The sequence below is a fragment of the Oncorhynchus tshawytscha genome, linkage group LG08, assembly GCF_018296145.1.
Source record: "Oncorhynchus tshawytscha isolate Ot180627B linkage group LG08, Otsh_v2.0, whole genome shotgun sequence".
Classification (NCBI taxonomy): domain Eukaryota; kingdom Metazoa; phylum Chordata; class Actinopteri; order Salmoniformes; family Salmonidae; genus Oncorhynchus; species Oncorhynchus tshawytscha.
The window spans coordinates 80,796,804-80,824,251 of NC_056436.1; the positions used below are offsets into that span (position 1 = coordinate 80,796,804).

Consider the following 27,448-nt stretch of genomic DNA (forward strand, 5'->3'; position numbering starts at 1 on the left):
TGACTTTCTCAAAATTACAGCCTAAAGATTTCTGCATAGCTGAGACTATTCTGTCTGCCATAAGCCATACGAGGCACAGGATTCCATTAAACAACATATCTACAATCAGTAGAGTGCTGAAGCAGTACAATAAGGTAAGGAATCATTCAGACAAATCTAAACTTGGTTGTGGGGTCTACTCTAGCCTGGGCTGCAAATTCTTGTCATGCCAAAGGAGTGGCATGATGGTACAAACAGACTGGTACCCGGGCTAGCTTAGGTGTATTCAGTGAAATATCCAAAATGAGTAGAGATTATGTCTGTTCAACACAATGTATTTATATCTTGTAATGTTGCACACACTTGAACAGAGCCCTGCTCTTGTCAATCAAACAGTAACTACTACTCTGACTTTTAGCCATAACAATTATCAGTGTAGAAAAAGTAACTCAAAACATACAGGGAGGTGTTTCAGACATGGATGAAGTCTAGGCCTGGAATAAAAATAACTTTCATTGGAAATGATCTTAATCTGAGTCCATTAAACTGGCTTCATCCTAGTCCAGGAAAATGACCCCATAATGCAATACTATTTGATTAATCCTCAAAAAATCTTGCTTCTTTACACAAGATGTATTGAGCACCATGCATGTTGTAGACAAACACCCTGAGCCTTGTTGAAGTACAGCATGTTAGGGTTCTAAGGTAGTGATCTGGGTTCCTTAGGCAGTCTATGGTTCTCAGTGGAATGTTCTCTGTTCTCTCCCAAGTTTCATCCAACCAACTGCAATGTGAAGGAGAACGGTGATGAGGAACAGCTCCACGATCTCCTGACAAACCTTGTCAACTGTGCCAAGGTCATCTACTCTCGTCCCCCTCCCTGCCGCTCATCACAAACAACCCTAGAGCTTTCCTGAGAGGACTGATGGAAACTCTGTCAACTCTGCATAGTCCAGTACCTCATATTGTTATTTATTGAAATATTTAAATGTATTATGACAGTTATTTTTGTACTATTTATGAATAAATTAACTTGTAAAAGTGGCAAAATTGTATTGTTGTAAATGTGGTTTATTAAGTGTGTTGATACTACTGCACCATAGATTTTCTAGACTTGACCCATTCCTGACTCTAGCCTCAAACTACATTTCATAATGTGGAATCACAATCTTTAACATTAAACTATTTCATGTGTGTGGACAACCAGGCAAATCGTGGAACAAGGAAAATTCTTGGCAGTGACCATGTCGTTAAAGCGTCAATCAATCATTCACATTTATTTTATAAAGCCCTTTTTACATCAGCAGTTCTCACAAAGTGCTTTAGAGATACGTAGCCTAAATCCCCAGAGAGCAAGCAATGCAGAAGCACAGTGGCTAGAAAAAAAAACTCCCAAGAAGGCAGGAAGAAACCTAGAGGGAGAAACCTAGAGGAAGAAACCTAGCCTGATTCCAATCTTAAAACATGCTACACACGGCAACCAGACAAATCACACGGCAACCAGACAAATCACACGGCAACCAGACAAATCACACGGCAACCAGACAAATCACACGGCAACCAGACAAATCAAAACTAAAGAGACAAAGAAAGAGAGTGAGATTAGACATGTGCAATAATTTAATAAATTAACTAAATACAGGGGGGGAGGGGGGCTCAGTAATGTAAACATTTGAAATACAGTCAATTCCAAAATGAAGACACTTTGCTTCCACTACAATACACCATGAACGATGAGCTGAAAAGGAAGAAATCAAAGCGTGCCAAAAAAATGCCTTAGTTAGTGTTTAATGGACGAATGGCATTACTATATAGACGGGTTAGCTGACATCAGGAAATGATGTGCGTCTCGACAAGACAGAAGTCCGTGTGGCGTTCAGATAGCGAACAACAATGACAGAAAGCTGCAACGTGGGGAATCGTAAGAGGCTGGTTTCAGCTTGTAGTATCTCGTTATTAATATCACGTTTTATTTTGAGGTGTTTCGACTGATGTCACGTCCATGCTAATATGGTGAAAATACCCTCGCTAACCAACAACTGTAAGGATGCATTTTAGAGATAAGCGCTCATTGTGCAAATGTATTCGTTTTCACTAAACATTTGGAGACTAAATATAGTGTAGTTTGTCCCATTGTTGCGCACTCGTCTATGGAAGTGGCATGGCATGCATGTCCTACCCTTCAGACAAAGAAGGAAACTAAGCTTAAAAGCACACTTTAGACTCCCATAAGTATGATGCTTGAAATAAGGGCATTATGACCTGTGGTGCACATATGAATCATTTATGGAATAGTTTTTTTGTGAAAGGCCATCAGATGTATCCATTACATCCTGCCAGTAGGAGTGGTGACATCGTCATCTCAAAACAGTGTTTGTTGTTGTCGCTTTTGTCTTTGAAGACCTATTCAAAAACCATGGCTTGTGCTCATCATAGACTAATTTTCTACGTCCCAAATGGGACCCTATTCCCTATTTAGTGCACTACTTTTGACCAGAGCATTACAGGACACACTTGAGCAGTCTAAGGGGCAGGTCCAAATGACACCCTATTCCCTATTTAGTGCACTACTTTTGACCAGGGCTCATAGGGTATCCCATAGGGCTCTGGTCAAAAGTAGTGCACTAAATAGGGAATAGGGTGCGCCATTTGGGATGCTGATAAAATCCTACAGTAGTTTCTGCTGCCTGCTCCCTCCCTCCCTGACCGACCAACTGTTTTCTCTCCTCACTTCACATTTAAAACCTTACTTGGCTAAACAGTGTATTAAGAACATCTGTTTAAATAACGACAATAAAGATCTTCATGTTCGACTATTGACTGACTGCTGTTGTTCATTCTAAGGTAAAGTAGTGTAGATTCATTGACTGACTGCTGTTGTTCATTCTAAGGTAAAGTAGTGTAGATTCATTGACTGACTGCTGTTGTTCATTCTAAGGTAAAGTAGTGTAGATTCATTGCAGTACATGGGGCTCCAGCCCTGATTGGCTCTCTCACTGCAGCAGGGATTCCATCACAGCCTCGGGCTTCACTGATCTTTTCCTGTCAGGAGATAAGAGGAGGGTTGCATCACAAATGGCACCCTTTCCCTATATAGTGCACTACTTTTGACCTAGGCCCATAGGGAATAGGGTGCCATTTGAGACGCAAAGAGATGATTTCGTCACTTGAGTGTCACTTGAGTGGGTTGAGTCACTGATGTGATCTTCCTGTCTGGGTTGGCGCCCCCCCCTTGGGTTGTTCCGTGGCGGAGAACTTTGTGGGCTATACTCAGCCTTGTCTCAGGCTGGTAAGTTGGTGGTTGAAGATATCCCTCTAGTGGTGTGGGGGCTGTGCTTTGGCAAAGTGGGTGGGGTTATATCCTTCCTGATTGGCCCTGTCCGGGGGTGTCCTCGGATGGTGCCACAGTGTCTCCTGACCCCTCCTGTCTCAGCCTCCAGTATTTATGCTGCAGTAGTTTGTGTCGGGGGACTAGGGTCAGTTTGTTATATCTGGAGTACTTCTCCTGTCCTATCCGGTGTCCTGTGTGAATTTAAGTATGCTCTCTCTAATTCTCTCTTTCTTTCTCTCTCTCGGAGGATCTGAGCCCTAGGACCATGCCTCAGGACTACCTGACATGATGACTCCTTGCTGTCCCCAGTCCACCTGGCCATGCTGCTGCTCCAGTTCCAACTGTTCTGCCTGTGATTATTATTATTTGACCATGCTGGTCATTTATGAACATTTGAACATCTCCACCCGGCACAGCCAGAAGAGGACTGGCCACTCCACATAGGCTGGTTCCTCTCTAGGTTTCTTCCTAGGTTTTGGCCTTTCTAGGGAGTTTTACTCCCTTATTACTGTGATCCTGGTTGGTATATTATTCTGGTTGGTATATTAGTACTGTTATCCTGGTTGGTATATTAGTACTGTTATCCTGGTTGGTATATTAGTACTATAATTCTGGTTGGTATGTTAGTACTACAATTCTGGTTGGTATATTAGTACTGTTATCCTGGTTGGTATATTAATACTATAATTCTGGTTGGTATATTAGTACTGTTATCCTGGTTGGTATATTAGTACTGTTATCCTGGTTGGTATATTAATACTATAATTCTGGTTGGTATATTAGTACTGTTATCCTGGTTGGTATATTATTCTGGTTGGTATATTAGTAATATTATCCTGGTTGGTATATTAGTACTGTTATCCTGGTTGGTATATTAGTACTGTTATCCTGGTTGGTATATTAGTATTGTTACCCTGGTTGGTATATTAGTACTGTTATCCTGGTTGGTATATTAGTACTGTTATCCTGGTTGGTATATTAGTACTATAATTCTGGTTGGTATGTTAGTACTACAATTCTGGTTGGTATATTAGTACTGTTATCCTGGTTGGTATATTAATACTATAATTCTGGTTGGTATATTAGTACTGTTATCCTGGTTGGTATATTAGTACTGTTATCCTGGTTGGTATATTAATACTATAATTCTGGTTGGTATATTAGTACTGTTATCCTGGTTGGTATATTATTCTGGTTGGTATATTAGTAATATTATCCTGGTTGGTATATTAGTACTGTTATCCTGGTTGGTATATTAGTACTGTTATCCTGGTTGGTATATTAGTACTGTTACCCTGGTTGGTATATTAGTACTGTTATCCTGGTTGGTATATTAGTACTGTTATCCTGGTTGGTATATTAGTACTGTTATCCTGGTTGGTACTACCACTATTGTTCATGGTGGATAACGATGTACCGGCAGCAGCTGGGAGACAGGCGGTGGAGCTGGTTTACCTTCGTCCAGTCTTGGGCCTACTACTCTTGGAGGTCCTGGGCCTCTCCAGCTTCATCAGTGACTGTCTCATACTCTCCTCTGTGTAGGCCAAGTACACATGAGACAGGTCCACCTCAAACGGCTGGTGGGGAAGAGGGAGAGAGGAAGGAGAGGGAGAGAGGAAGGAGAGGGAGAGAGGAAGGAGAGGGACAGAGGAAGGAGAGGGACAGAGGAAGGAGAGGGAGAGAGGAAGGAGAGGGAGAGAGGAAGGAGAGGGAGAGAGGAAGGAGAGGGACAGAGGAAGGAGAGGGACAGAGGAAGGAGAGGGACAGAGGAAGGAGAGGGACAGAGGAAGGAGAGGGAGAGAGGAAGGAGAGGGACAGGGGAAGGAGAGGGACAGAGGAAGGAGAGGGGGAGAGGAAGGAGAGGGGGAGAGGAAGGAGAGGGACAGAGGAAGGAGAGGGACAGAGGAAGGAGAGGGGGAGAGGAAGGAGAGGGACAGAGGAGGGAGAGAGGAAGGAGAGGGACAGAGGAAGGAGAGGGGGATAGAGAGAGGGTGGAGGAGGAACATGAAGAGAGGGTCAAATAATATTATCCAGATGCACTATGCTTGCCTGTCTTCTTATGTCAGTGTGAACTAAGAACTTACATCTTTTTCTTTCTTGTCCGGCACGGGGGTCTGTTTTCTCATGTTGTTACCAGTGTAGGCTACACACTTCTGAGGACCAACAAGTAAACAATGTCATAAGCATGAGGCAATCACACCAACGTGGCTCTGTACTGTCTATGTTAATGGAGAAACTCCCTCCCCTTAGCCTGACTATTCTCAGGTTAAATATTTCACTGTGGCTGTATGCAGAACTCACCAGCTGCCATTCCCCAATGTCCTCATTCCACTGTACATAGTTCTCAATCATCTCCTGCACCAGACAGGAAGAAGCAGGAACCATATTAGCATCAGTGCTAACTAAATACACTCTCACACAAACATAAATGGACGGACACACATATCCACACGTCTACGACATGTCGCACACACACACCCACACAGGTCTACGACATGTAGACAGACAGGTAGTTGTCACACACACCTGGTATTCCTGTGGGATGAAGCTGTCTATGATGAGCATCTGCAGTCGTAGCTCTCTGCTGAGGTGGCGGATATTCTCCAGCAGGCCCTCGATCTCCCGGTGATGCTCCTGCTGCAGGTCGGCCATCTGACAACACAACAACAACCTCTCAACAACCACAAGACTACCACTGAACCAATGCCGTGTGTTGACGAAGAAATGAGCCAATGCCACGTGTTGACGAAGAAATGAGCCAATGCCACGTGTTGACGAAGAAATGAGCCAATGCCACGTGTTGACGAAGAAATGAGCCAATGCCATGTGTTGACGAAGAAATGAATCAATGCCACGTGTTGACGAAGAAATGAGCCGATGCCACGTGTTGACGAAGAAATGAGCCAATGCCACGTGTTGTCGAAGAAATGAGCCAATGCCACGTGTTGACGAAGAAATGAGCCAATGCCACGTGTTGACGAAGAAATGAGCCAATGCCACGTGTTGACGAAGAAATGAGCCAATGCCACGTGTTGACGAAGAAATGAACCAATGCCACGTGTTGACGAAGAAATGAGCCAATGCCACGTGTTGACGAAGAAATGAACCAATGCCACGTGTTGACGAAGAAATGAACCAATGCCACGTGTTGACGTGACTGTTTATGGACAATTCCATACGAAATGGCCACAAAGATATTCATGAGCTTTTGGATCTTTCTGAAATTAGAGCCACAGAAAATGTCCTTTTGGTGAAGGATGTTTAGCATACCTTTGAAGTCTGTATTCTAAATAATTATTGAGAATGTATTAATGATGTGTTATACACTGAGTATACAAAACATTAGGAACACCTGCTCTTTCCATGACAGACTGACCAGGTGAATCCAGGTGAAAGCGATGATCCCTTATTGAGGTCACCTGTTAAATCCACTTCAATCAGTGTAGATGAAGGGGAGGAGTCAGGTTAAAGAAGGTTTGTTAAGCCTGGAGACATGGATTGTGTCTGTGTGTCATTCAGAGGGTGAATGGGCAAGACAAAAGATTGAGGTGCCTTTGAACAGGGTATGGTAGTAGGTGCAAAACGCACCGGTTTGTGTCAAGAACTGTAACAGTGCTGGGTTTGTCACGCTCAACAGTTTCCTGTGTGTGTCAAGAATGGTCCACCACCAAAAGGACATCCAGCCAACTTAACAAATATGTGGGAAGCATTGGAGTCAATATGGGCCAACAGTTTGACACCTTGTAGAGTCCATGCCCCGATGAATTAAGGCTGTTCAGAGGGCAAAGGGGGGTGCAACTCAATATAAAGAAGGTGTCCTTAATGTTGTGTACAGTCAGTGTATGTGTTAATGAAGTAATGAATCAATGCTCTGTGTTAATGAAGTAATGAATCAATGCTCTGTGTTAATGAAGTAATGAATCAATGCTCTGTGTTAATGAAGTAATGAATCAATGCTCTGTGTTAATGAAGTAATGAATCAATGCTCTGTGTTAATGAAGTAATGAATCAAAGCTGTGTGTTAATGAAGTAATGAATCAATGCTCTGTGTTAATGAAGTAATGAATCAATGCTCTGTGTTAATGAAGTAATGAATCAATGCTGTGTGTTAATGAAGTAATGAATCAATGCTCTGTGTTAATGAAGTAATGAACCAATGCTCTGTGTTAATGAAGTAATGAATCAATGCTGTGTGTTAATGAAGTAATGAACCAATGCTGTGTGTTAATGAAGTAATGAATCAATGCTCTGTGTTAATGAAGTAATGAATCAATGCTGTGTGTTAATGAAGTAATGAACCAATGCTGTGTGTTAATGAAGTAATGAATCAATGCTCTGTGTTAATGAAGTAATGAATCAATGCTCTGTGTTAATGAAGTAATGAATCAATGCTGTGTGTTAATGAAGTAATGAACCAATGCTGTGTGTTAATGAAATAATGAATCAATGCTCTGTGTTAATGAAGTAATGAATCAATGCTCTGTGTTAATGAAGTAATGAATCAATGCTGTGTGTTAATGAAGTAATGAATCAATGCTCTGTGTTAATGAAGTAATGAATCAATGCTCTGTGTTAATGAAGTAATGAATCAATGCTGTGTGTTAATGAAGTAATGAACCAATGCTGTGTGTTAATGTTCTGCTCCTGCTACAGGTCATCCACAACACAACAAGGCCCCAGTCCTGTGTTTGAACCCACTTGGGATGCATCCTATTCACTATATAGTGCACTAGTTTTCACCAGAGTCCTGTGGGACTTGGACATTCTTACCTCTGACTTGGCAGCCATCAGCATGGTCCAGACTTTCTTCAGCTTCTTGGTCTTCCCCTGAGCCTCCTCCTGCAGACTGGAGTACTTCTCTTCCATGTCCAGACGCTCCGCCTGCATGGACACCACAAACAAGACAGGGAGTTTTGGATTTCATTTAATTTATTTAATGTGTAGATACTAGTATGGTGCTGGAGATACTGAATCTGACGTTAAAAATGTGTAAAGTCTCCCTTGAACATAGAAGACAACAGGACATGCAGAAACGCCTGAAGGCTTTTCCCCCTGATGGAAACAAGATGGGAGTATTTTGGTATTTTACTAGGATCCCCATTAGCTGTTGCATAAGCAGCAGCTACTCTTCATGGGGTCCAACACAGAACATGAAACATAACACAGAATGACATAATACAGAACATCATTAGACATGAACAGCTCAAGGACAGAACTATGTACATTTTTAAAAGATACTCCATTCCCTATGTAGTTCACTGCTTCTGACCAGAGTCAGTTTGTAGCTTTTATTATGTTCAATTCCTCTGCTCATCAACAGATGCCATTGCCATTTTCAGGGAAAGCAAAGCAGGCACCTTATCTGAACTAGCAAGGTGCTGACTGGTGTGACTTAGTAGACTTTAAAGGCAGTGGTTTTCAAACTTTTTCAGCATGGACTCCATTTTTTTCACCAGAAATTCTGGCAACCCCACCCCACCCAAAATGTAATGACTACCTTAAAAAATAATAATAATATTTTTTTTTAATGAATGACATCCTTAAAAATATATTTTAAAAAATAAAATAAAATGAAAAAGTTAAATTACAAGAACCAATAAATACATTTACTCATCTTTCTCCACAACAACATAAATATATTGTCCCATAAAATAATCTGTAGTCTCAATTTTTTGTCCCTCCCCCGACATAGGGCTCTAGTCAAAAGTAGTGCACTATGTAGGGAATAGGGTGCCAGTTGGACATGGGACAGTTGTTTATACGTTATGACTCATTTCGTTTCCCAATATGCTGGGCATATGACATGTCACCAAAATATCACCCCTCATCAGCGTCACTTATCACTGAGAATCAACCCCGCTCAAACAGTCAGAGGAAGTGTAATGGTGAGTATTTTGATGCAGAAATGAGACATGTCAGATGAGCAAGGGGAGTTAACCACTAAGCCATATATGTATTTACAACTCTTCAGTTGTCTGAACAACGACCCTGGCTACCCTCTACCATGTACTGTAGATTATATCATATTCTGTGATAGAACTGCTTCTCCTCCAGTTGAGTTGATGGTATGATGTAGTGCCTTCAGGAAGTATTCACACCCCTTTGTCTTTCTCCAAATGTTCTTGTGTTACAGCCTGAATTTGTTTTTAAATAACATAATTCCACTTTGACATTATGGGGTATTTATTTTACCTTTATTTAACTAGGCAAGTCAGTTAAGAACAAATTCTTATTTTCAATGACGGCCTAGGGGTTAACTGCCTGTTCAGGGGCAGAATGACAGATTTGTACCTTGTCAGCACAGGGGTTTGAACTTGCAACCTTCTGGTTACTAGTCCAACGCTCTAACCACTAGGCTACCCTGCCGCCCCGTATTGTATGTAGGCCAGTGACACAACAATCTAAATTTGATCTATTTCAAATTCAGGCTGTAACAACTAAACGTGGAAAACGTAAAAGGGTCTGAATACTTTCTGAAGGCCACTGTGATACAGTGTGTAAGATGGTATACCTCCTTCTCCTCTAGCTCTCTGCGGAGCTGCTCAGCCCTCCTGCGTCTCTCCTCTAACTCATTGTTAGACTCCTGCAGTAGTTTCTCCTGCTCCTCAGCCTTGGCCAGGAGGTCCACTCCTCCTACGATCACCTTCTTCTCCAGGGCTGACAGCTTCTCCAGCAGCAGGTGATGCTCCTGCCTGGGGGAAGGTGGTTAGAGGTCAGGGCTCAGTAGATCTGAAAATAGCTTTAGTAGGCTAGATGGAGTTTCTGACATATTCCTTATACCCTTCTAGAGGTCTCTGATCGACAAGAGGGCATCCAAAAGTATCTAGGGGTGGGGCTAACGTTAGATAATATTTCAAAGTAGTAGATTATTCTTCAACCGTGATTTCTGGAAAACTTGGGAATTTAGGGAATGTTTGTAACCCCAGACTCACTGCGCTTTGAGGAGATCCTTCTCTCTCTTCTCCAGTTCTGCCCTGACCTTGTTCCTCTCCTCCTCCTCCATGTCCAGTGTGGCTTCTAGCTCCTTCCTCTCCTCCTCGATCTTCGCCTGCATCTCTACCATCTTGTCAGGAGAAACCTTCTTCTTCTTCCCTTTAATAATAATAATAATAATAATAATAATAGTGATCATCATTTATTTGACTTATAGAACCCCAAGTCCACAGCCATCAAATCAAATCAAATGTTATTAGTCACATGCGTCAAATACAACAGGTGTTGACCATACAGTGAAATGCTGAATACAACAGGTGTAGACCATACAGTGAAATGCTGAATACAACAGGTGTAGACCATACAGTGAAATGCTGAATACAACAGGTGTAGACCTTACAGTGAAATGCTGAATACAACAGGTGTAGACCATACAGTGAAATGCTGAATACAACAGGTGTAGACCATACAGTGAAATGCTGAATACAACAGGTGTAGACCATACAGTGAAATGCTGAATACAACAGGTGTAGACCATACAGTGAAATGCTGAATACAACAGGTGTAGACCATACAGTGAAATGCTGAATACAACAGGTGTAGACCATACAGTGAAATGCTGAATACAACAGGTGTAGACCTTACAGTGAAATGCTGAATACAACAGGTGTAGACCTTACAGTGACATGCTGAATACAACAGGTGTAGACCATACAGTGAAATGCTGAATACAACAGGTGTAGACCTTACAGTGAAATGCTGAATACAACAGGTGTAGTAGACCTTACAGTGAAATGCTGAATACAACAGGTGTAGACCTTACAGTGAAATGCTGAATACAACAGGTGTAGACCATACAGTGATATATACATGTAGACCATACAGCTGAATACTTATGAGCCCCTAACCAACAATGCAGTTACATTTTTTTTCAGCGGGAAACCGGAACACGAGTAAATGTGCCGGTTAGTGGAGGTAATTGAGAGTGCATGTAGGTACACGTAGATGATAACATCTATGCATGGATGTTTCTTAATGCCGTGTCATTGTTTAGTTCCCACCACCTCAATCCACCCACTAAGGGTGGAAGTTCCCCTAGGTACAGAATGCTGATCTAAGATCTGCATCTCAGGGCCAACATCACCCTACACCCAACCCAGTCTGATTCATAGGTTTGCTTCGACAGCACTAGTCTGATTCCAGATCTGTTTGTGCTTATCTTGCCAACTCCTATGGTCGTTGTCACACTGTGCACAAACAGACCTGGGACCAGGCTAAGACAACACATCATATTACAACGGCCAATTAGTCAAATATTAGATTTAATACACTCTCAACATGTTAGATAGTAGCTGCTCTTCTACAAAGCAGTAAAAACACTATCGACATGAATTAGCTCCTTGATGAGACAGCAGTCAGTACTTTCTGGAGAAGATATTCAATCAGATTAAGAGCAGGAAGTTGAAGGGCGATTTTAAAAGAACCTCTGTGTATGTCCCAACTGACACCCTGTGCCCTTTATAGTGCACTACATTTGCACAGAGCCCTATGAACCCTGGTCAAAAGTAGTGCACTACCCTATGAACCCTGGTCAAAAGTAGTGCACTACCCTATGAACCCTGGTCAAAAGTAGTGCACTACCCTATGAACCCTGGTCAAAAGTAGTGCACTACCCTATGAACCCTGGTCAAAAGTAGTGCACTACCCTATGAACCCTGGTCAAAAGTAGTGCACTACCCTATGAACCCTGGTCAAAAGTAGTGCACTACCCTATGAACCCTGGTCAAAAGTAGTGCACTACCCTATGAACCCTGGTCAAAAGTAGTGCACTACCCTATGAACCCTGGTCAAAAGTAGTGCACTACCCTATGAACCCTGGTCAAAAGTAGTGCACTACCCTATGAACCCTGGTCAAAAGTAGTGCACTACCCTATGAACCCTGGTCAAAAGTAGTGCACCATAAAGGGAACAGGGTGCCATCTGAGAACCGGTTGCTAGACAAAGTGCAGGCCTCAGGCCTTCTAACTTAAGCTCAGGGCAGTTATCTCCTCTTCAGATATTCATACGTCAAGCACGTCTCTCTCTCAGAGACATGAAGACGTACGTGGTGGGAAAGACCTTGACAGACAGAGTGGCAGTACAGTAGAGAGAACCTTCATTCATATTGACTGACCGACTCAACCATAGATTTCATTCCGTTGACGATTTATTTATTTATTTTTCGCTTTAAAAGCTGGTTCAATTACATTAGTTTGATCAATTAAAAACCTTCTATAGTTCACTGAAAGACATTGCAAATATAACCTGGTCCCAGATCTGTCTGACAACCAGAGTAAAGAAGTTGTCTGGGCACATACAGATCCAAGACCAGACCAGAGACATTGGCTGTATCCCAAACGGCTCCTTAACTATTTTGTGCACTACTTTTGACCCGGGCCAAAAATGTGGAGAATAGGGTACAGTTTGGAACACAGCCATTGATTGTGGTCAGTTGGGAGTTATTTATCTATAGAGGATGTTTTGGCACCAACCTCTGTCTTCTTGTATTAAGAGGAGAATAGCGAGTCAGAGTCAAACAGGAAGCATTTTGCACCAGCAGGAGAAAGAAGAGATTACACAGTGAGCTGGAACAGTCTTATAGATTCTACAGAGAGGAGGCACAGACACACCCAAACAGAGAGACAGAACGAGATAAAGGGAGAGATAAACCGACAGAGGGAGCGAGGCAGACAGACAGAGGGAGAGAGGCAGACAGACAGAGGGAGAGGCAGACAAATTGGGACACAGAAACCCAGTAGTAGTGTTGATATAGTGGTTAGATAGATTGACATTTAACAGTAGTGTTGATAGTGGTTAGATAGATAGACATGTAGCAGTAGTGTTTATATAGTGGTTAGATAGATTGACATGTAACAGTAGTGTTGATATAGTGGTTAGATAGACTGGTAGCAGTAGTGTCAGCGGAGACATCATCCTTCTTAGGTTCAACTCTATCCCCCCCAGTCAGTCTAGCACCAACCGACTTCTGTGAAACCATCTTCCATGTACAATATGACTTACAGCCAGCAATACAATGAAGGTTGTAGAAAGCAGTTTGTATTGCTGTTTGTAGAGGCGTTTGGGCTGGGTACCTTCTACCTATAGGACTGGCAGGGCAGGCTGGGTACCTTCTATCTATAGACCTGGCAGGGCAGGCTGGGTACCTTCTATCTATAGGACTGGCAGGGAAGGCTGGGTACCTTCTATCTATAGGACTGGCAGGGAAGGCTGGGTACCTTCTATTTATAGGGCTGGCAGGGCAGGACAGGCTGGGTACCTTCTATCTATAGGACTGGCTGGGTACCTTCTATCTATAGGACTGGCAGGGCAGGGTACCTTCTATCTATAGGGCTGGCAGGGCAGGCTGGGTACCTTCTATCTATAGGACTGGCAGGGCAGGCTGGGTACCTTCTATCTATAGGACTGGCAGGGCAGGCTGGGTACCTTCTATCTATAGGACTGGCAGGGCAGGCTGGGTACCTTCTATCTATAGGACTGGCAGGGCAGGCTGGGTACCTTCTGTTTATAGGACTGGCAGGGCCGGCTGGGTACCTTCTATCTATAGGACTGGCAGGGAGACTGGGTACCTTCTATCTATAGGACTGGCTGGGTACCTTCTGTCTATAGGACTGTCAGGGCAGGCTGGGTACCTTCTATCTATAGGACTGTCAGGGCAGGCTGGGTACCTTCTATCTATAGGACTGTCAGGGCAGGCTGGGTACCTTCTATCTATAGGACTGTCAGGGCAGGCTGGGTACCTTCTATCTATAGGACTGGCTGGGTGCCTTCTATCTATAGGACTGGCAGGGCAGGCTGGGTACCTTCTATCTATAGGACTGGCAGGCTGGGTACCTTCTATCTATAGGACTGGCAGGCTGGGTACCTTCTATCTATAGGACTGGCAGGCTGGGTACCTTCTATCTATAGGACAGGCAGGGCAGGCTGGGTACCTTCTATCTATAGGACTGGCTGGGTACCTTCTATCTATAGGACAGGCTGGGTACCTTCTATCTATAGGACTGGCAGGGGGAGGCATGCAGGCAGGGGAGGTTAACATTAGGACGGGCAGGCAGGGGAGTTTAACATTAAGAAGGGGTAGTTAGTTAGCCTGTTCCTGATGTATACAGGCTCCTCAGAGTAGGTGTTGATCTAGGAGCAGGTCCCCTTGTCCATAAAAGCATTATGATATAGGCCTAAAAGCCAAAACAGATCCTAGATCAGCACTCTCAACTCGGAGATGCTTTGTGAATACAGTCCCTGGAACATATTAACTAGCAGTTGGTGGTAGGGTTGGTAGTGCAGACAGCAAGCTGCTCTCACTCACTAGTCTGAGCCTTGGGTTTCTCCTCAGTGGTCTGTGCCTCTATAGAGGAGTCTGAGCTACTGATGCTGCTGCCACTGCCTGCAACACAGAGTAGAGTAGACACTCAACAGGGACACGTCAAACACAGAGAGAGATGGAGAGAGGGGGGGGCGATGGAAGGATGGGGAGAGAGAGAGGAGAAAGAGAGGAAGATCAGGGGATGGGATCCTGTAAAAAGAGCAACAAACCTGTAGCCAATCAGCCTAGAGGCCAAACCTAAAGGCTTTATATAACCTGGAGCCAATCAGCCTAGAGGCCAATCCTAAAGGCTTTATATAACCTGGAGCCAATCAGCCTAGAGGCCAATCCTAAACGCTTTATACAACCTGGAGCCAATCAGCCTAGAGGCCAATCCTAAAGGCTTTATATAACCTGGAGCCAATCAGCCTAGAGGCCAATCCTAAATGCTTTATACAGCCTGGAGCCAATCAGCCTAGAGGCCAATCCTAAATGCTTTATACAGCCAGCGACATTTAGCAAGGCATGGAGAGTGGATGCACACACACTAGGGCTGGGAGAGTGGATGCACATACACTAGGGCTGGGAGAGTGGATGCACATACACTAGGGCTGGGAGAGTGGATGCACACACACTAGGGCTGGGAGAGTGGATGCACACACACTAGGGCTGGGAGAGTGGATGCACACACACTAGGGCTGGAGAGTGGATGCACATACACTAGGGCTGGGAGAGTGGATGCACATACACTAGGGCATGGAGAGTGGATGCACACACACTAGGGCATGGAGAGTGGATGCACACACACAGGGCTAGTGGGCATGGAGAGTGGATGCACATACACTAGGGCATGGAGAGTGGATGCACACACACTAGGGCTGGGAGAGTGGATGCACACACACTAGGGCAGGGCTGGGAGAGTGGATGCACACACACTAGGGCTGGGAGAGTGGATGCACACATACAGGGCTGGGAGAGTGGATGCACATACACTAGGGCTGGGAGAGTGGATGCACACACACTAGGGCTGGGAGAGTGGATGCACACACACTAGGGCTGGGAGAGTGGATGCACACACTAGGGCTGGGAGAGTGATGCACACACACTAGGGCTGGGAGAGTGGATGCACACACAGGGCTAGTGGGCTAGGGCTGGGAGAGTGGATGCACACACACTAGGGCTGGGAGAGTGGATGCACACACACTAGGGCTGGGAGAGTGGATGCACACACACTAGGGCTGGGAGAGTGGATGCACACACACACTAGTGGGCTAGGGCTGGGAGAGTGGATGGAGAGTGGATGCACACACTAGGGCTGGGAGAGTGGATGCACACACACTAGGGCTGGGAGAGTGGATGCACACACACTAGGGCTGGGAGAGTGGATGCACACACACTAGTGGGCTGGGAGAGTGGATGCACACACACTAGGGCTGGGAGAGTGGATGCACACACACTAGGGCTGTGGATGCACACACTAGGGCTGGGAGAGTGGATGCACACACACTAGGGCTGGGAGAGTGGATGCACACACACTAGGGCTGGGAGAGTGGATGCACACACACTAGGGCTGGGAGAGTGGATGCACACACACTAGGGCTGGGAGAGTGGATGCACACACACTAGGGCTGGGAGAGTGGATGCACACACACTAGGGCTGGGAGAGTGGATGCACACACTAGGGCTGGGAGAGTGGATGCACACACACTAGGGCTGGGAGAGTGGATGCACACACACTAGGGCTGGGAGAGTGGATGCACACACTAGGGCTGGGAGAGTGGATGCACACACACTAGGGCTGGGAGAGTGGATGCACACACACTAGGGCTGGGAGAGTGGATGCACACACACTAGGGCTGGGAGAGTGGATGCACACACACTAGGGCTGGGAGAGTGGATGCACACACACTAGGGCTGGGAGAGTGGATGCACACACACTAGGGCTGGGAGAGTGGATGCACACACACTAGGGCTGGGAGAGTGGATGCACACACACTAGGGCTGGGAGAGTGGATGCACACACACTAGGGCTGGGAGAGTGGATGCACACACACTAGGGCTGGGAGAGTGGATGCACACACACTAGGGCTGGGAGAGTGGATGCACACACACTAGGGCTGGGAGAGTGGATGCACACACACTAGGGCTGGGAGAGTGGATGCACACACACTAGGGCTGGGAGAGTGGATGCACACACACTAGGGCTGGGAGAGTGGATGCACACACACTAGGGCTGGGAGAGTGGATGCACACACACTAGGGCTGGGAGAGTGGATGCACACACACTAGGGCTGGGCGATATTACTTTCATTTGAATGTATATTTTAGTTCCACACGCCTGAATAACAAGAATCGATGTTAAAAAAAACACCAACAGGGAAGTTAACATACAAATTGCAGGCAGATTTGTAACCAAAGGGGCATTTTCATAGATAGATCAGTGACTATTGCAGATTCAACTATTTTGATAAAATAATGAAATTATTAGTGGGTCTGATGGTTCTGGAAGGCTTATAAATCGTGAATTCATCAGATTATTGCAGACTGTTTGAAATGCGGTCTATTTGACTTAAATTGTACAACAAAGTTAATTTTGAGAAAACATTCAAACAAATCTAGATATACAGTGTACTAAACATTAAAAATTCAGAGCGTCCCCCTCAGAAGAGCCTCAATTTGTCATGGCATGGACTCTACAAGGTGTTGAAAGCGTTCCACAGAGATGCTGGCCCATGTTGATGCCAATGCTTCCCACAGTTGTATTAAGTTGGCTGGATGTCCTTTGGGTGGTAAACCAATATTTATCCACACGGGAAACTGTTGAGCGTGAAAAACCCAGCAACGTTGCACATCTTGACACAAACCGGTGCGCCTGGCACCTATTACCATACCTTGTTCAAAGGCACTTAAATATTTTGTCTTGTCCATTCACCCTCAATGGCTCACGTACACAATCCATGTCTCAATTGTCTCAATGCTTGAAAATCTGATTGAACCTGATTGAAGTGGATTTAACAAATGGCATCAATAAGGGACCATATCTTTCACCTGGATTCACCTGGTCAGTCTATTTCATTAAAAGAGCAGGTGTCCTCTGTGTATATTGTGAATCGTCCATAAGTAAATAAATAAAATAAATATATTTTTAGGCCATATCACCCAGCCCTAATACACTAAATAATGTACAGTGCAGGACCATAGCATCTAATTTAAAACTAAGAGCACAAAGGCTACATCCAGACAGTTTACTGATCAGGTCACATGACCAAGAACAACTGTCAAGGCACTAGCTATACCACGATAGAAAGAGTATCAGGAGGTCCCAATAAATACAGTAATACTTTGAGAATGATGACTGAACGATCATTCGGACGTGTACAGCGCCTTCATACAGTATTCACACCCCTTGACTTTTTCCACATTTTGTTGTTGTTACAGTCTGAATTTTTAAATGGACTAAATTGATATTTGTTGTCACTGGCCTACACACAATACCCCATAATGTCCAAGTGGAATTATGTTTCTCAGAAAGTTTAACAATTTAATTTAAAAATGAAAATCTGAAATGTAGAGTCAATAAGTATTCAACCCCTTTGTTATGACAAGCCTAAATAAGTTCAGGAGTAAACGTGTGGTTAACAAGTCACATAATCAGTTGTATGGACTCTCTCTGTATAGTGTTTAACATGATTTTTGAATGACTACCTCATCTCTGCACCCCACACATACAGATAATTGTAAGGTCCCTCAGTCAAGCAGTGAATTTCAAACACAAATTCAACCACAAAGACCAGAGAGGTTTTCCAATGACTCGCAAAGAAGGGCACCTATTGGTAGATGGGTAAAAAAGTAAAAAGCAGACATTGAATATCCCTTTGAGCATGGTGAAGTTATTCATTACACTTTGCATAAAGTAACACTGCAAAAAATGTGGCAAAGCAATTATCTTTTTGTCCTGAATATAAAGTGTTATGTTTGGGGGCAAATCCAATACAACACATTATTTTTTATTTTATTTCACCTTTATTTAACCAGGTAGGCTAGTTGAGAACAAGTTCTCATTTGCAACTGCGACCTGGCCAAGATAAAGCATAGCAGTGTGAACAGACAACACAGAGTTAGACATGGAGTAAACAATTAACAAGTCAATAACACAGTAGAAAAAAAAGAGTCTATATACATTGTGTGCAAAAGGCATGAGGTGGTAGGCAAATAATTACAATTTAGCAGATTAACACTGGAGTGATAAATGATCAGATGGTCATGTACAGGTAGAGATATTGGTGTGCAAAAGAGCAGAAAAGTAAATAAATATAAACAGTATGGGGATGAGGTAGGTAAATTGGGTGGGCTATTTACCGATAGACTATGTACAGCTGCAGCGATCGGTTAGCTGCTCAGATAGCAGATGTTTAAAGTTGGTGAGTGAAATAAAAGTCTCCAACTTCAGCGATTTTTGCAATTCGTTCCAGTCACAGGCAGCAGAGAACTGGAAGGAAAGGCGGCCAAATGAGGTGTTGGCTTTAGGGATGATCAGTGAGATACACCTGCTGGAGCGCGTGGTACGGGTGGGTGTTGCCATCGTGACCAGTGAACTGAGATAAGGCAGAGCTTTTACCTAGCATGGACTTGTAGATGACCTGGGTCTGGCGACGAATATGTAGCGAGGGCCAGACGACTAGAGCATACAGGTCGCAGTGGTGGGTGGTATAAGGTGCTTTAGTAACAAAACGGATGGCACTGTGATAGACTGCATCCAATTTGCTGAGTAGAGTATTGGAAGCTATTTTGTAGTAGACATCGCCGAAGTCGAGGATCGGTAGGATAGTCAGTTTTACTAGGGTAAGTTTGGCGGCGTGAGTGAAGGAGGCTTTGTTGCGGAATAGAAAGCCGACTCTAGATTTGATTTTAGATTGTAGATGTTTCATATGAGTCTGGAAGGAGAGTTTACAGTCTAGCCAGACACCTAGGTACTTATAGATGTCCACATATTCAAGGTCGGAACCATCCAGGGTGGTGATGCTGGTCAGGCGTGCGGGTGCAGGCAGCGAACGGTTGAAAAGCATGCATTTGGTTTTACGAGCGTTTAAGAGCAGTTGGAGGCCACGGAAGGAGTATTAGTGAGTACCACTCTCCATATGTTCAAGCATAGTGGTGGCTGCATCATGTTATACTGTAGGTAATTGTTATGCTTGTAACCCTTAAGGACCGGAGACTGGAAATGGAATGGAGCTAAACACAGGCAAAATCCTAGAAGAAAACCTGGTTCAGTCTGCTTTCCACCAGACACTGGGAGATGAAGTCACCTTTCAGCAGGACAAGAACCTAAAACACAAGGCCAAATCTACACTGGAGCTGTTTAGTCAGTGAATGTTCCTGGATGGCCAAGTTTCATTTTTTTCTTCTTATAATCAGCTTGAAAATCCATGGCAAGACTTGAAAATGGTTGTCTAGCAACGATCGACTTCATATTTGACAGAGCTTGAAGAATTTTGAAAAGAATAACGGGCAAATATTGTATAATCCAGGTGTGCAAAGCTCTTACAGACTTACCCAGAAAGACTCCCAGCTGTCATCACTCTTAGAGACTTACCCAGAAAGACTCACAGCTGTAATCACTCTTAGAGACTTACCCAGAAAGACTCACAGCTGTAATCACTCTTAGAGACTTACCCAGAAAGACTCCCAGCTGTAATCAAAGACTTACCCAGAAAGACTCCCAGCTGTAATCACTCTTAGAGACTTACCCAGAAAGACTCCCAGTAATCACTCTTAGAGACTTACCCAGAAAGACTCACAGCTGTAATCACTCTTAGAGACTTACCCAGAAAGACTCACAGCTGTAATCACTCTTAGAGACTTACCCAGAAAGACTCACAGCTGTAATCACTCTTAGAGACTTACCCAGAAAGACTCACTGCTGTAATCACAGCCAAAGGTGCATCTTCAAAATATTGACTGAGGGGTGTGAATACTTATGTAAATGAGATAGTTCTGTATTTCATTTTCAATAAATGTGCAAACATTTCAAAAGACATGTTTTCACTGTCATTATGGGGTATTGTATATAGATGGGTGAGAGAAAAACATATTTAATCCATTTTGAATTCAGGCTGTAACAAAATGTGGAATAAATAAAAGGGTGTAAATCCATTGAAGGCACTGTAAGTGTGAACAGTTTCACAGATTCATATTTTCCACCTTTTGTCAAACATAAAGGGCAGATGCCATGGTTTACTCTCTCTCTCTCTCTCTCTCTCTCTCTACACGTCTTCTAGGTACTTTTAGTGCGATTATTTAGAAAAGGGGACGCTGACTCATTGTAGTCATCAGGAAATAAGCCCACATTAAATAATCATGACAAACATCTCGCTGACAACTTTTAGGGCCAATATGTTTTACATGTGGGAGGGTTAACCCTTTGATGATAGCATCAACCACAAATGGTTAAGATAAGCATATGTAGAAGCATTCATGCATCAGCTTCCCCCCTCAGATTGCATCTTTCTGCTGTAGAGCTGGAAGCAAGTTTCCATAAACAAACCCCAACTTCTCTGAAACATATTTTATTCATATATTCCGTTTTTAAAAAGCAACATGGGGACTGGGGAACAGTCCTCTGCAGCATCCCAAATAGCATCCTGTTCCCTATATAGTGGACTCCTTCTAACCAAAGCCCAGTACAGTTCAAAAGCCAAGGGCCCTTCACAGAGAACTAGTACCCTTCAAAGTAGCCTAGTGAACTTCATAAGGAGCCAAAGTACTATTAGGACACTCCTGTTGGGAGAGAGGGAGAACGGGGCCCCTTACCTCTCCGCTTCCTTCGTCCCTCTCTTCCCTCGTCATCTCCTTCATCCATCTCTTCTGATCCACTGCCCTCCGACCCGGAGATCTCTTCCCCTGGAACAGCAGAACAGAATTCAGTTCTAAACTCTCCTTAAGCCCATAGTGCAGGCTAACTCTCCTTAAACCCATAGTGCAGGCTAACTCTCCTTAAACCCTTAGTGCAGGCCAACTCTCCTTAAGCCCTTAGTGCAGGCTAACTCTCCTTAAACCCTTAGTGCAGGCCAACTCTCCTTAAACCCATAGTGCAGGCTAACTCTCCTTAAACCCTTAGTGCAGGCTAACTAAACCCTCAGGCTAACTCTAAACCCTTAGTGCAGGCTAACTCTCCATAAGCCCTTAGTGCAGGCTAACTCTCCTTAAACCCTTAGTGCAGGCTAACTCTCCTTAAAACCCTTCCTTAAACCCTTAGTGCAGGCTAACTCTCCTGCAGGCTAACTCTCCTTAAACCCTTAGTGCAGGCTAACTCTCCTTAAACCCTTAGTGCAGGCTAACTCTCCTTAAGCCCTTAGTGCAGGCTAACTCTCCTTAAACCCTTAGTGCAGGCTTACTAGAATGTTTCTCCATTAAGCATGCCTTTCAGTCGAAGACTAGGAAACAGGAAATTGGCCCTTAAAGTCTTTGGACCCAATCCTAACTTGAACACAGAAGTGTGTTTGTCATATTACAACTCCTGTCCCAAATGAAGACAGCATCAATAAAGAGGACCACTAACTGACCTTCTTGGAGTTTCTTCCTGAGCTCTTCGATCTCCTTCTGGAACTGCCGTAGAAGGGCATCCTTGGGGTCTTCATTGATCCGGGCTTTGTTCTTGATGTTCTTGGCCCGGTTGGCGTAACGCAGCGTGCTGATGGTCTCGTCGTAGTTGTAGTCCGCTGGGCCGATGTTCGCACACTGACCGTGGAGAAGGTTTATGACAATACATATCACGACAGAGCAAAACCTTTCTATGAGAGAACAGCAAGGAACTTGGTAGACTTAATCAAAATAAATGTCATATGTATATTTATTTATAATAGTGTTCTAATTTGATTCCAGGTGGATGTAAGTTGCTGTTTAATCTATCTCCAGGCAATAAGACTGATAAATAGCTAACAAAATAGATACACAGACTGAGTTAAGCTTGTATCTTTATTGACCTTTTATTACTGCCCTGTCTCTAAACACACTCACAGGGTCGTACACACACACACACACTCACAGGGCCCTACACACATACACACACACTCACAGGGTCGTACACGCACACTCACAGGGCCCTACACACACACTCACAGGGCCCTACACACACACACTCACAGGGTCGTACACGCACACTCACAGGGCCCTACACACACACTCACAGGGCCCTACACACACACTCACAGGGCCCTACACACACACTCACAGGGCCCTACACACACACACTCACAGGGCCGTACACACACACTCACAGGGTCGTACACACACACTCACAGGGTTGTACACGCACACTCACAGGGCCCTACACACACACACTCACAGGGTCGTACACACACACTCACAGGGTCGTACACACACACTCACAGAGCCGTACACACGCACAGGGTCCTACACGCACACTCACAGGGCCCTACACGCACACTCACAGGGTCGTACACGCACAGGGCCATACACGCACACTCACAGGGCCCTACACACACACTCACAGGGCCCTACACACACACTCACAGGGCCCTAAACACACACTCACAGGGCCCTACACGCACACTCACAGGGTCGTACACGCACAGGGCCCTACACGCACACTCACAGGGGCCCACAGGGCCATACACACACACTCACAGGGCCCATACACACACACTCACAGGGGGCCACTCACAGGGTCGTACACGCACACTCACACACACTCACAGGGCCCTACACACACACACACACTCACAGGATCGTACACGCAAACTCACAGACACACACACTCACAGGGCCCTACACACACACACTCACAGGGCCCTCACAGGGACCTACACACACACACACTCACAGGGCCCTACACGCACACTCACAGAGCCCTACAGACACACTCACAGGGCCCCCCCACACTCACACACAAACAAACACACGGAGCCCTACACACACACAAAGGGCCCTACACACTCACACAGGGACCTACACACACTCACTCCATCCTCTCATCACTCACACTTATATCCTGTTGCCTAGTTCCCTTACCCCTATACATATCTACCTCCATCAATCCTGTATCCCTGTCCCCTTACCCCTATACATATCTACCTCCCTGTCCCCTTACCCCTATACATATCTACCTCCCTGTCCCCTTACCCCTATACATATCTACCTCCCTACATATCTCCCTGTCCCCTTACCCCTATCCCCTTACCCCTATACATATCTACCTCCCTGTCCCCTTACCCCTATACATATCTACCTCCCTGTCCCCTCTACCTCCCTGTCCCCTTACCCCTATACATATCTACCTCCCTGTCCCCTTACCCCTATACATATCTACCTCCATAATTCTGTATCCCTGTCCCCTTACCCCTATACATATCTACCTCCCTGTCCCCTTACCCCTATACATATCTACCTCTACCACTCCACTCTTTACATAGTTGAATGTGCTGACAACAAAATCACACAAAAATTATCAATGGAAATCAAATTTATCAACCCATGGAGGTCTGGATTTGGAGTCACACTCAAAATTAAAGTGGAAAACTACACTACGGGCTGATCCAACTTTGATGTAATGTCCTTAAAACAAGTAAAAATGAGGCTCAGTAGTGTGTGTGGTTTCCACGTGCCTGTATGACCTCCCTACAACGCCTGGGCATGCTCCTGATGAGGTGGCGGATGGTCTCCTGAGGAATCTCCTCCCAGACCTGGACTAAAGCACTCGCCAACTCCTGGACAGTCTGTGGTGCAACGTGCGTTGGTGGATGGAGCGAGACATGATGTCCCAGATGTGCTCAATTGGATTCAGGTCTGGGGAACGGGCAGGCCAGTCCATAGCATCAATGCCTTCCTCTTGCAGGAACTGCTGACACACTCCAGCCACATGAGGTCTAGCATTGTCTTGCATCAGGAGGAACCCAGGGCCAACTGCACCAGCATATGGTCTCACAAGGGGTCTGAGGATCTCATCTCGGTACCTAATGGCAGTCAGGCTACCTCTGGCGAGCACATGGAGGGCTGTGCGGCCCCCCAAAGAAATGCCACCCCACACCATGACTGACCCACCGCCAAACCGGTCATGCTGGAGGATGTTGCAGGCGGCAGAACGTTCTCCACGGCGTCTCCAGACTCTGTCACGTCTGTCACATGTGCACAGTGTGAACCTGCTTTCATCTGTGAAGACCACAGGGCGCCAGTGGCGAATTTGCCAATCTTGGTGTTCTCTGGCAAATGCCAAACGTCCTGCACGGTGTTGGGCTGTAAGCACAACCCCCCCCTGTGGACGTCGGGCCCTCATACCACCCTCATGGAGTCGGTTTCTGACCGTTTGAGCAGACACATGCACATTTGTGGCCTGCTAGAGGTCATTTTGCAGGGCTCTGGCAGTGCTCCTCCTGCTCCTCCTTGCACAAAGGCGGAGGTAGCGGTCCTGCTGTTGGGTTGTTGCCCTCCTATGGCCTCCTCCACGTCTCCTGATGTACTGGCCTGTCTCCTCGTAGCGCCTCCATGCTCTGGACACTACACTGACAGACACAGCAAACCTTCTTGCCACAGCTTGCATTGATGTTCCATCCTGGATGAGCTGCACTACCTGAGCCACTTGTGTGGGTTGTAGACTCCGTCTCATGCTGCCACTAGAGTGAAAGCACCGCCAGCATTCAAAAGTGACCAAAACATCAGCCAGGAAGCATAGGAACTGAGAAGTGGTCTGTGGTCACCACCTGCAGAACCACTCCTTTATTGGGGGTGTCTTGCTAATTGCCTATAATTTCCACCTGTTGTCTATTCCATTTGCACAACAGCATGTGAAATGTATTATCAATCAGTGTTGCTTCCTATGTGTACAGTTTGATTTCACAGAAGTCAAATCAAATCAAATTTGATTTGTCACATACACATGGTTAGCAGATGTTAATGCGAGTGTAGCGAAATGCTTGTGCTTCTAGTTCTGACAATGCAGTAATAACCAACGAGTAATCTAACTAACAATTCCAACAACAAAAAACTACTGTCTTATACACAGTGTAAGGGGATAAAGAATATGTACATAAAGATATATGAATGAGTGATGGTACAGAGCAGCATAGGCAAGATACAGTAGATGGTATCGAGTACAGTATATACATATGAGATGAGTATGTAAACAAAGTGGCATAGTTAAAGTGGCTAGTGATACATGTATTACATAAGGATGCAGTAGATGATATAGAGTAAGGTATATACGTATACATATGAGATGAATAATGTAGGGTATGTAAACATTATATTAGGTAGCATTGTTTAAAGTGGCTAGTGATTTATTTTACATCATTTCCCATCAATTCCCATTATTAAAGTGGCTGGAGTTGAGTCAGTGTGTTGGTAGCAGCCACTCAATGTTAGTGGTGGCTGTTTAACAGTCTGATGGCCTTGAGATAGAAGCTGTTTTTCAGTCTCTCTGTCCCAGCTTTGATGCACCTGTACTGACCTCGCCTTCTGGATGATAGCGGGGTGAACAGGCAGTGGCTCGGGTGGTTGTTGTCCTTGATGATCTTTATGGCCTTCCTGTAACATCGGGTGGTGTAGGTGTCCTGGAGGGCAGGTAGTTTGATCCGGTGATGCGTTGTGCAGACCTCACTACCCTCTGGAGAGCCTTACGGTTGTGGGCGGAGCAGTTGCCGTACCAGGCGGTGATACAGCCCGCCAGGATGCTCTCGATTGTGCATCTGTAGAAGTTTGTGAGTGCTTTTGGTGACAAGCCGAATTTCTTCAGCCTCCTGAGGTTGAAGAGGCGCTGCTGCGCCTTCTTCACGATGCTGTCTGTGTGGGTGGACCAATTCAGTTTGTCTGTGATGTGTATGCCGAGGAACTTAAAACTTACTACCCTCTCCACTACTGTTCCATCGATGTGGATAGGGGGGTGTTCCCTCTGCTGTTTCCTGAAGTCCACAATCATCTCCTTAGTTTTGTTGACGTTGAGTGTGAGGTTATTTTCCTGACACCATACTCCGAGGGCCCTCACCTCCTCCCTGTAGGCCGTCTCGTCGTTGTTGGTAATCAAGCCTACCACTGTTGTGTCGTCCGCAAACTTGATGATTGAGTTGGAGGCGTGCGTGGCCACGCAGTCGTGGGTGAACAGGGAGTACAGGAGAGGGCTCAGAACGCACCCTTGTGGGGCCCCAGTGTTGAGGATCAGCGGGGTGGAGATGTTGTTGCCTACCCTCACCACCTGGGGGCGGCTCGTCAGGAAGTCCAGTACCCAGTTGCACAGGGCGGGGTCGAGACCCAGGGTCTCGAGCTTGATGACGAGCTTGGAGGGTACTATGGTGTTGAATGCCGAGCTGTAGTCGATGAACAGCATTCTCACATAGGTATTCCTCTTGTCCAGATGGGTTAGGGCAGTGTGCAGTGTGGTTGAGATTGCATCGTCTGTGGACCTATTTGAGCGGTAAGCAAATTGGAGTGGGTCTAGGGTGTCAGGTAGGGTGGAGGTGATATGGTCCTTGACTAGTCTCTCAAAGCACTTCATGATGACGGAAGTGAGTGCTACGGGGCGGTAGTCGTTTAGCTCAGTTACCTTAGCTTTCTTGGGAACAGGAACAATGGTGGCCCTCTTGAAGCATGTGGGAACAGCAGACTGGTATAGGGATTGATTGAATATGTCCGTGAACACACCGGCCAGCTGGTCTGCGCATGCTCTGAGGGCGCGGCTGGGGATGCCGTCTGGGCCTGCAGCCTTGTGAGGGTTAACACGTTTAAATGTTTTACTCATTTCGGCTGCAGTGAAGGAGAGTTTTCGTTGCAGGCCGTGTCAGTGGCACTGTATTGTCCTCAAAGCGGGCAAAAAAGTTATTTAGTCTGCCTGGGAGCAA

At 45.3% G+C, this 27,448-nt stretch overlaps 1 protein-coding gene across 5 annotated transcripts in view; it reads right to left on the reverse strand.

Moving 5' to 3' along the window:
• Window positions 1–1,586: 1,586 nt before the first annotated feature.
• The window catches only part of LOC112265793 (kinesin-like protein KIF3A), a 32,808-nt gene continuing 6,946 nt past the window's right edge, over window positions 1,587–27,448 (reverse strand). For 2 of the 5 annotated variants that reach the window (XM_042326045.1, XM_042326043.1), the window contains exons 8-19: window positions 22,166–22,340; window positions 21,414–21,503; window positions 14,607–14,684; window positions 12,775–12,783; window positions 10,243–10,402; window positions 9,822–10,002; window positions 8,081–8,191; window positions 5,837–5,962; window positions 5,612–5,665; window positions 5,395–5,463; window positions 4,766–4,887; window positions 1,587–3,021 (exon numbers count right to left, since the gene is read on the reverse strand). In XM_042326045.1, coding sequence (XP_042181979.1) covers window positions 2,973–3,021; window positions 4,766–4,887; window positions 5,395–5,463; window positions 5,612–5,665; window positions 5,837–5,962; window positions 8,081–8,191; window positions 9,822–10,002; window positions 10,243–10,402; window positions 12,775–12,783; window positions 14,607–14,684; window positions 21,414–21,503; window positions 22,166–22,340 — 1,224 coding nt within the window. In that variant the 3' untranslated portion in view covers window positions 1,587–2,972. The remainder of the gene's footprint in view (window positions 3,022–4,765; window positions 4,888–5,394; window positions 5,464–5,611; window positions 5,666–5,836; window positions 5,963–8,080; window positions 8,192–9,821; window positions 10,003–10,242; window positions 10,403–12,774; window positions 12,784–14,606; window positions 14,685–21,413; window positions 21,504–22,165; window positions 22,341–27,448) is intronic. The other 3 variants (XM_042326044.1, XM_042326046.1, XM_042326047.1) reach the window with 3 other exon arrangements.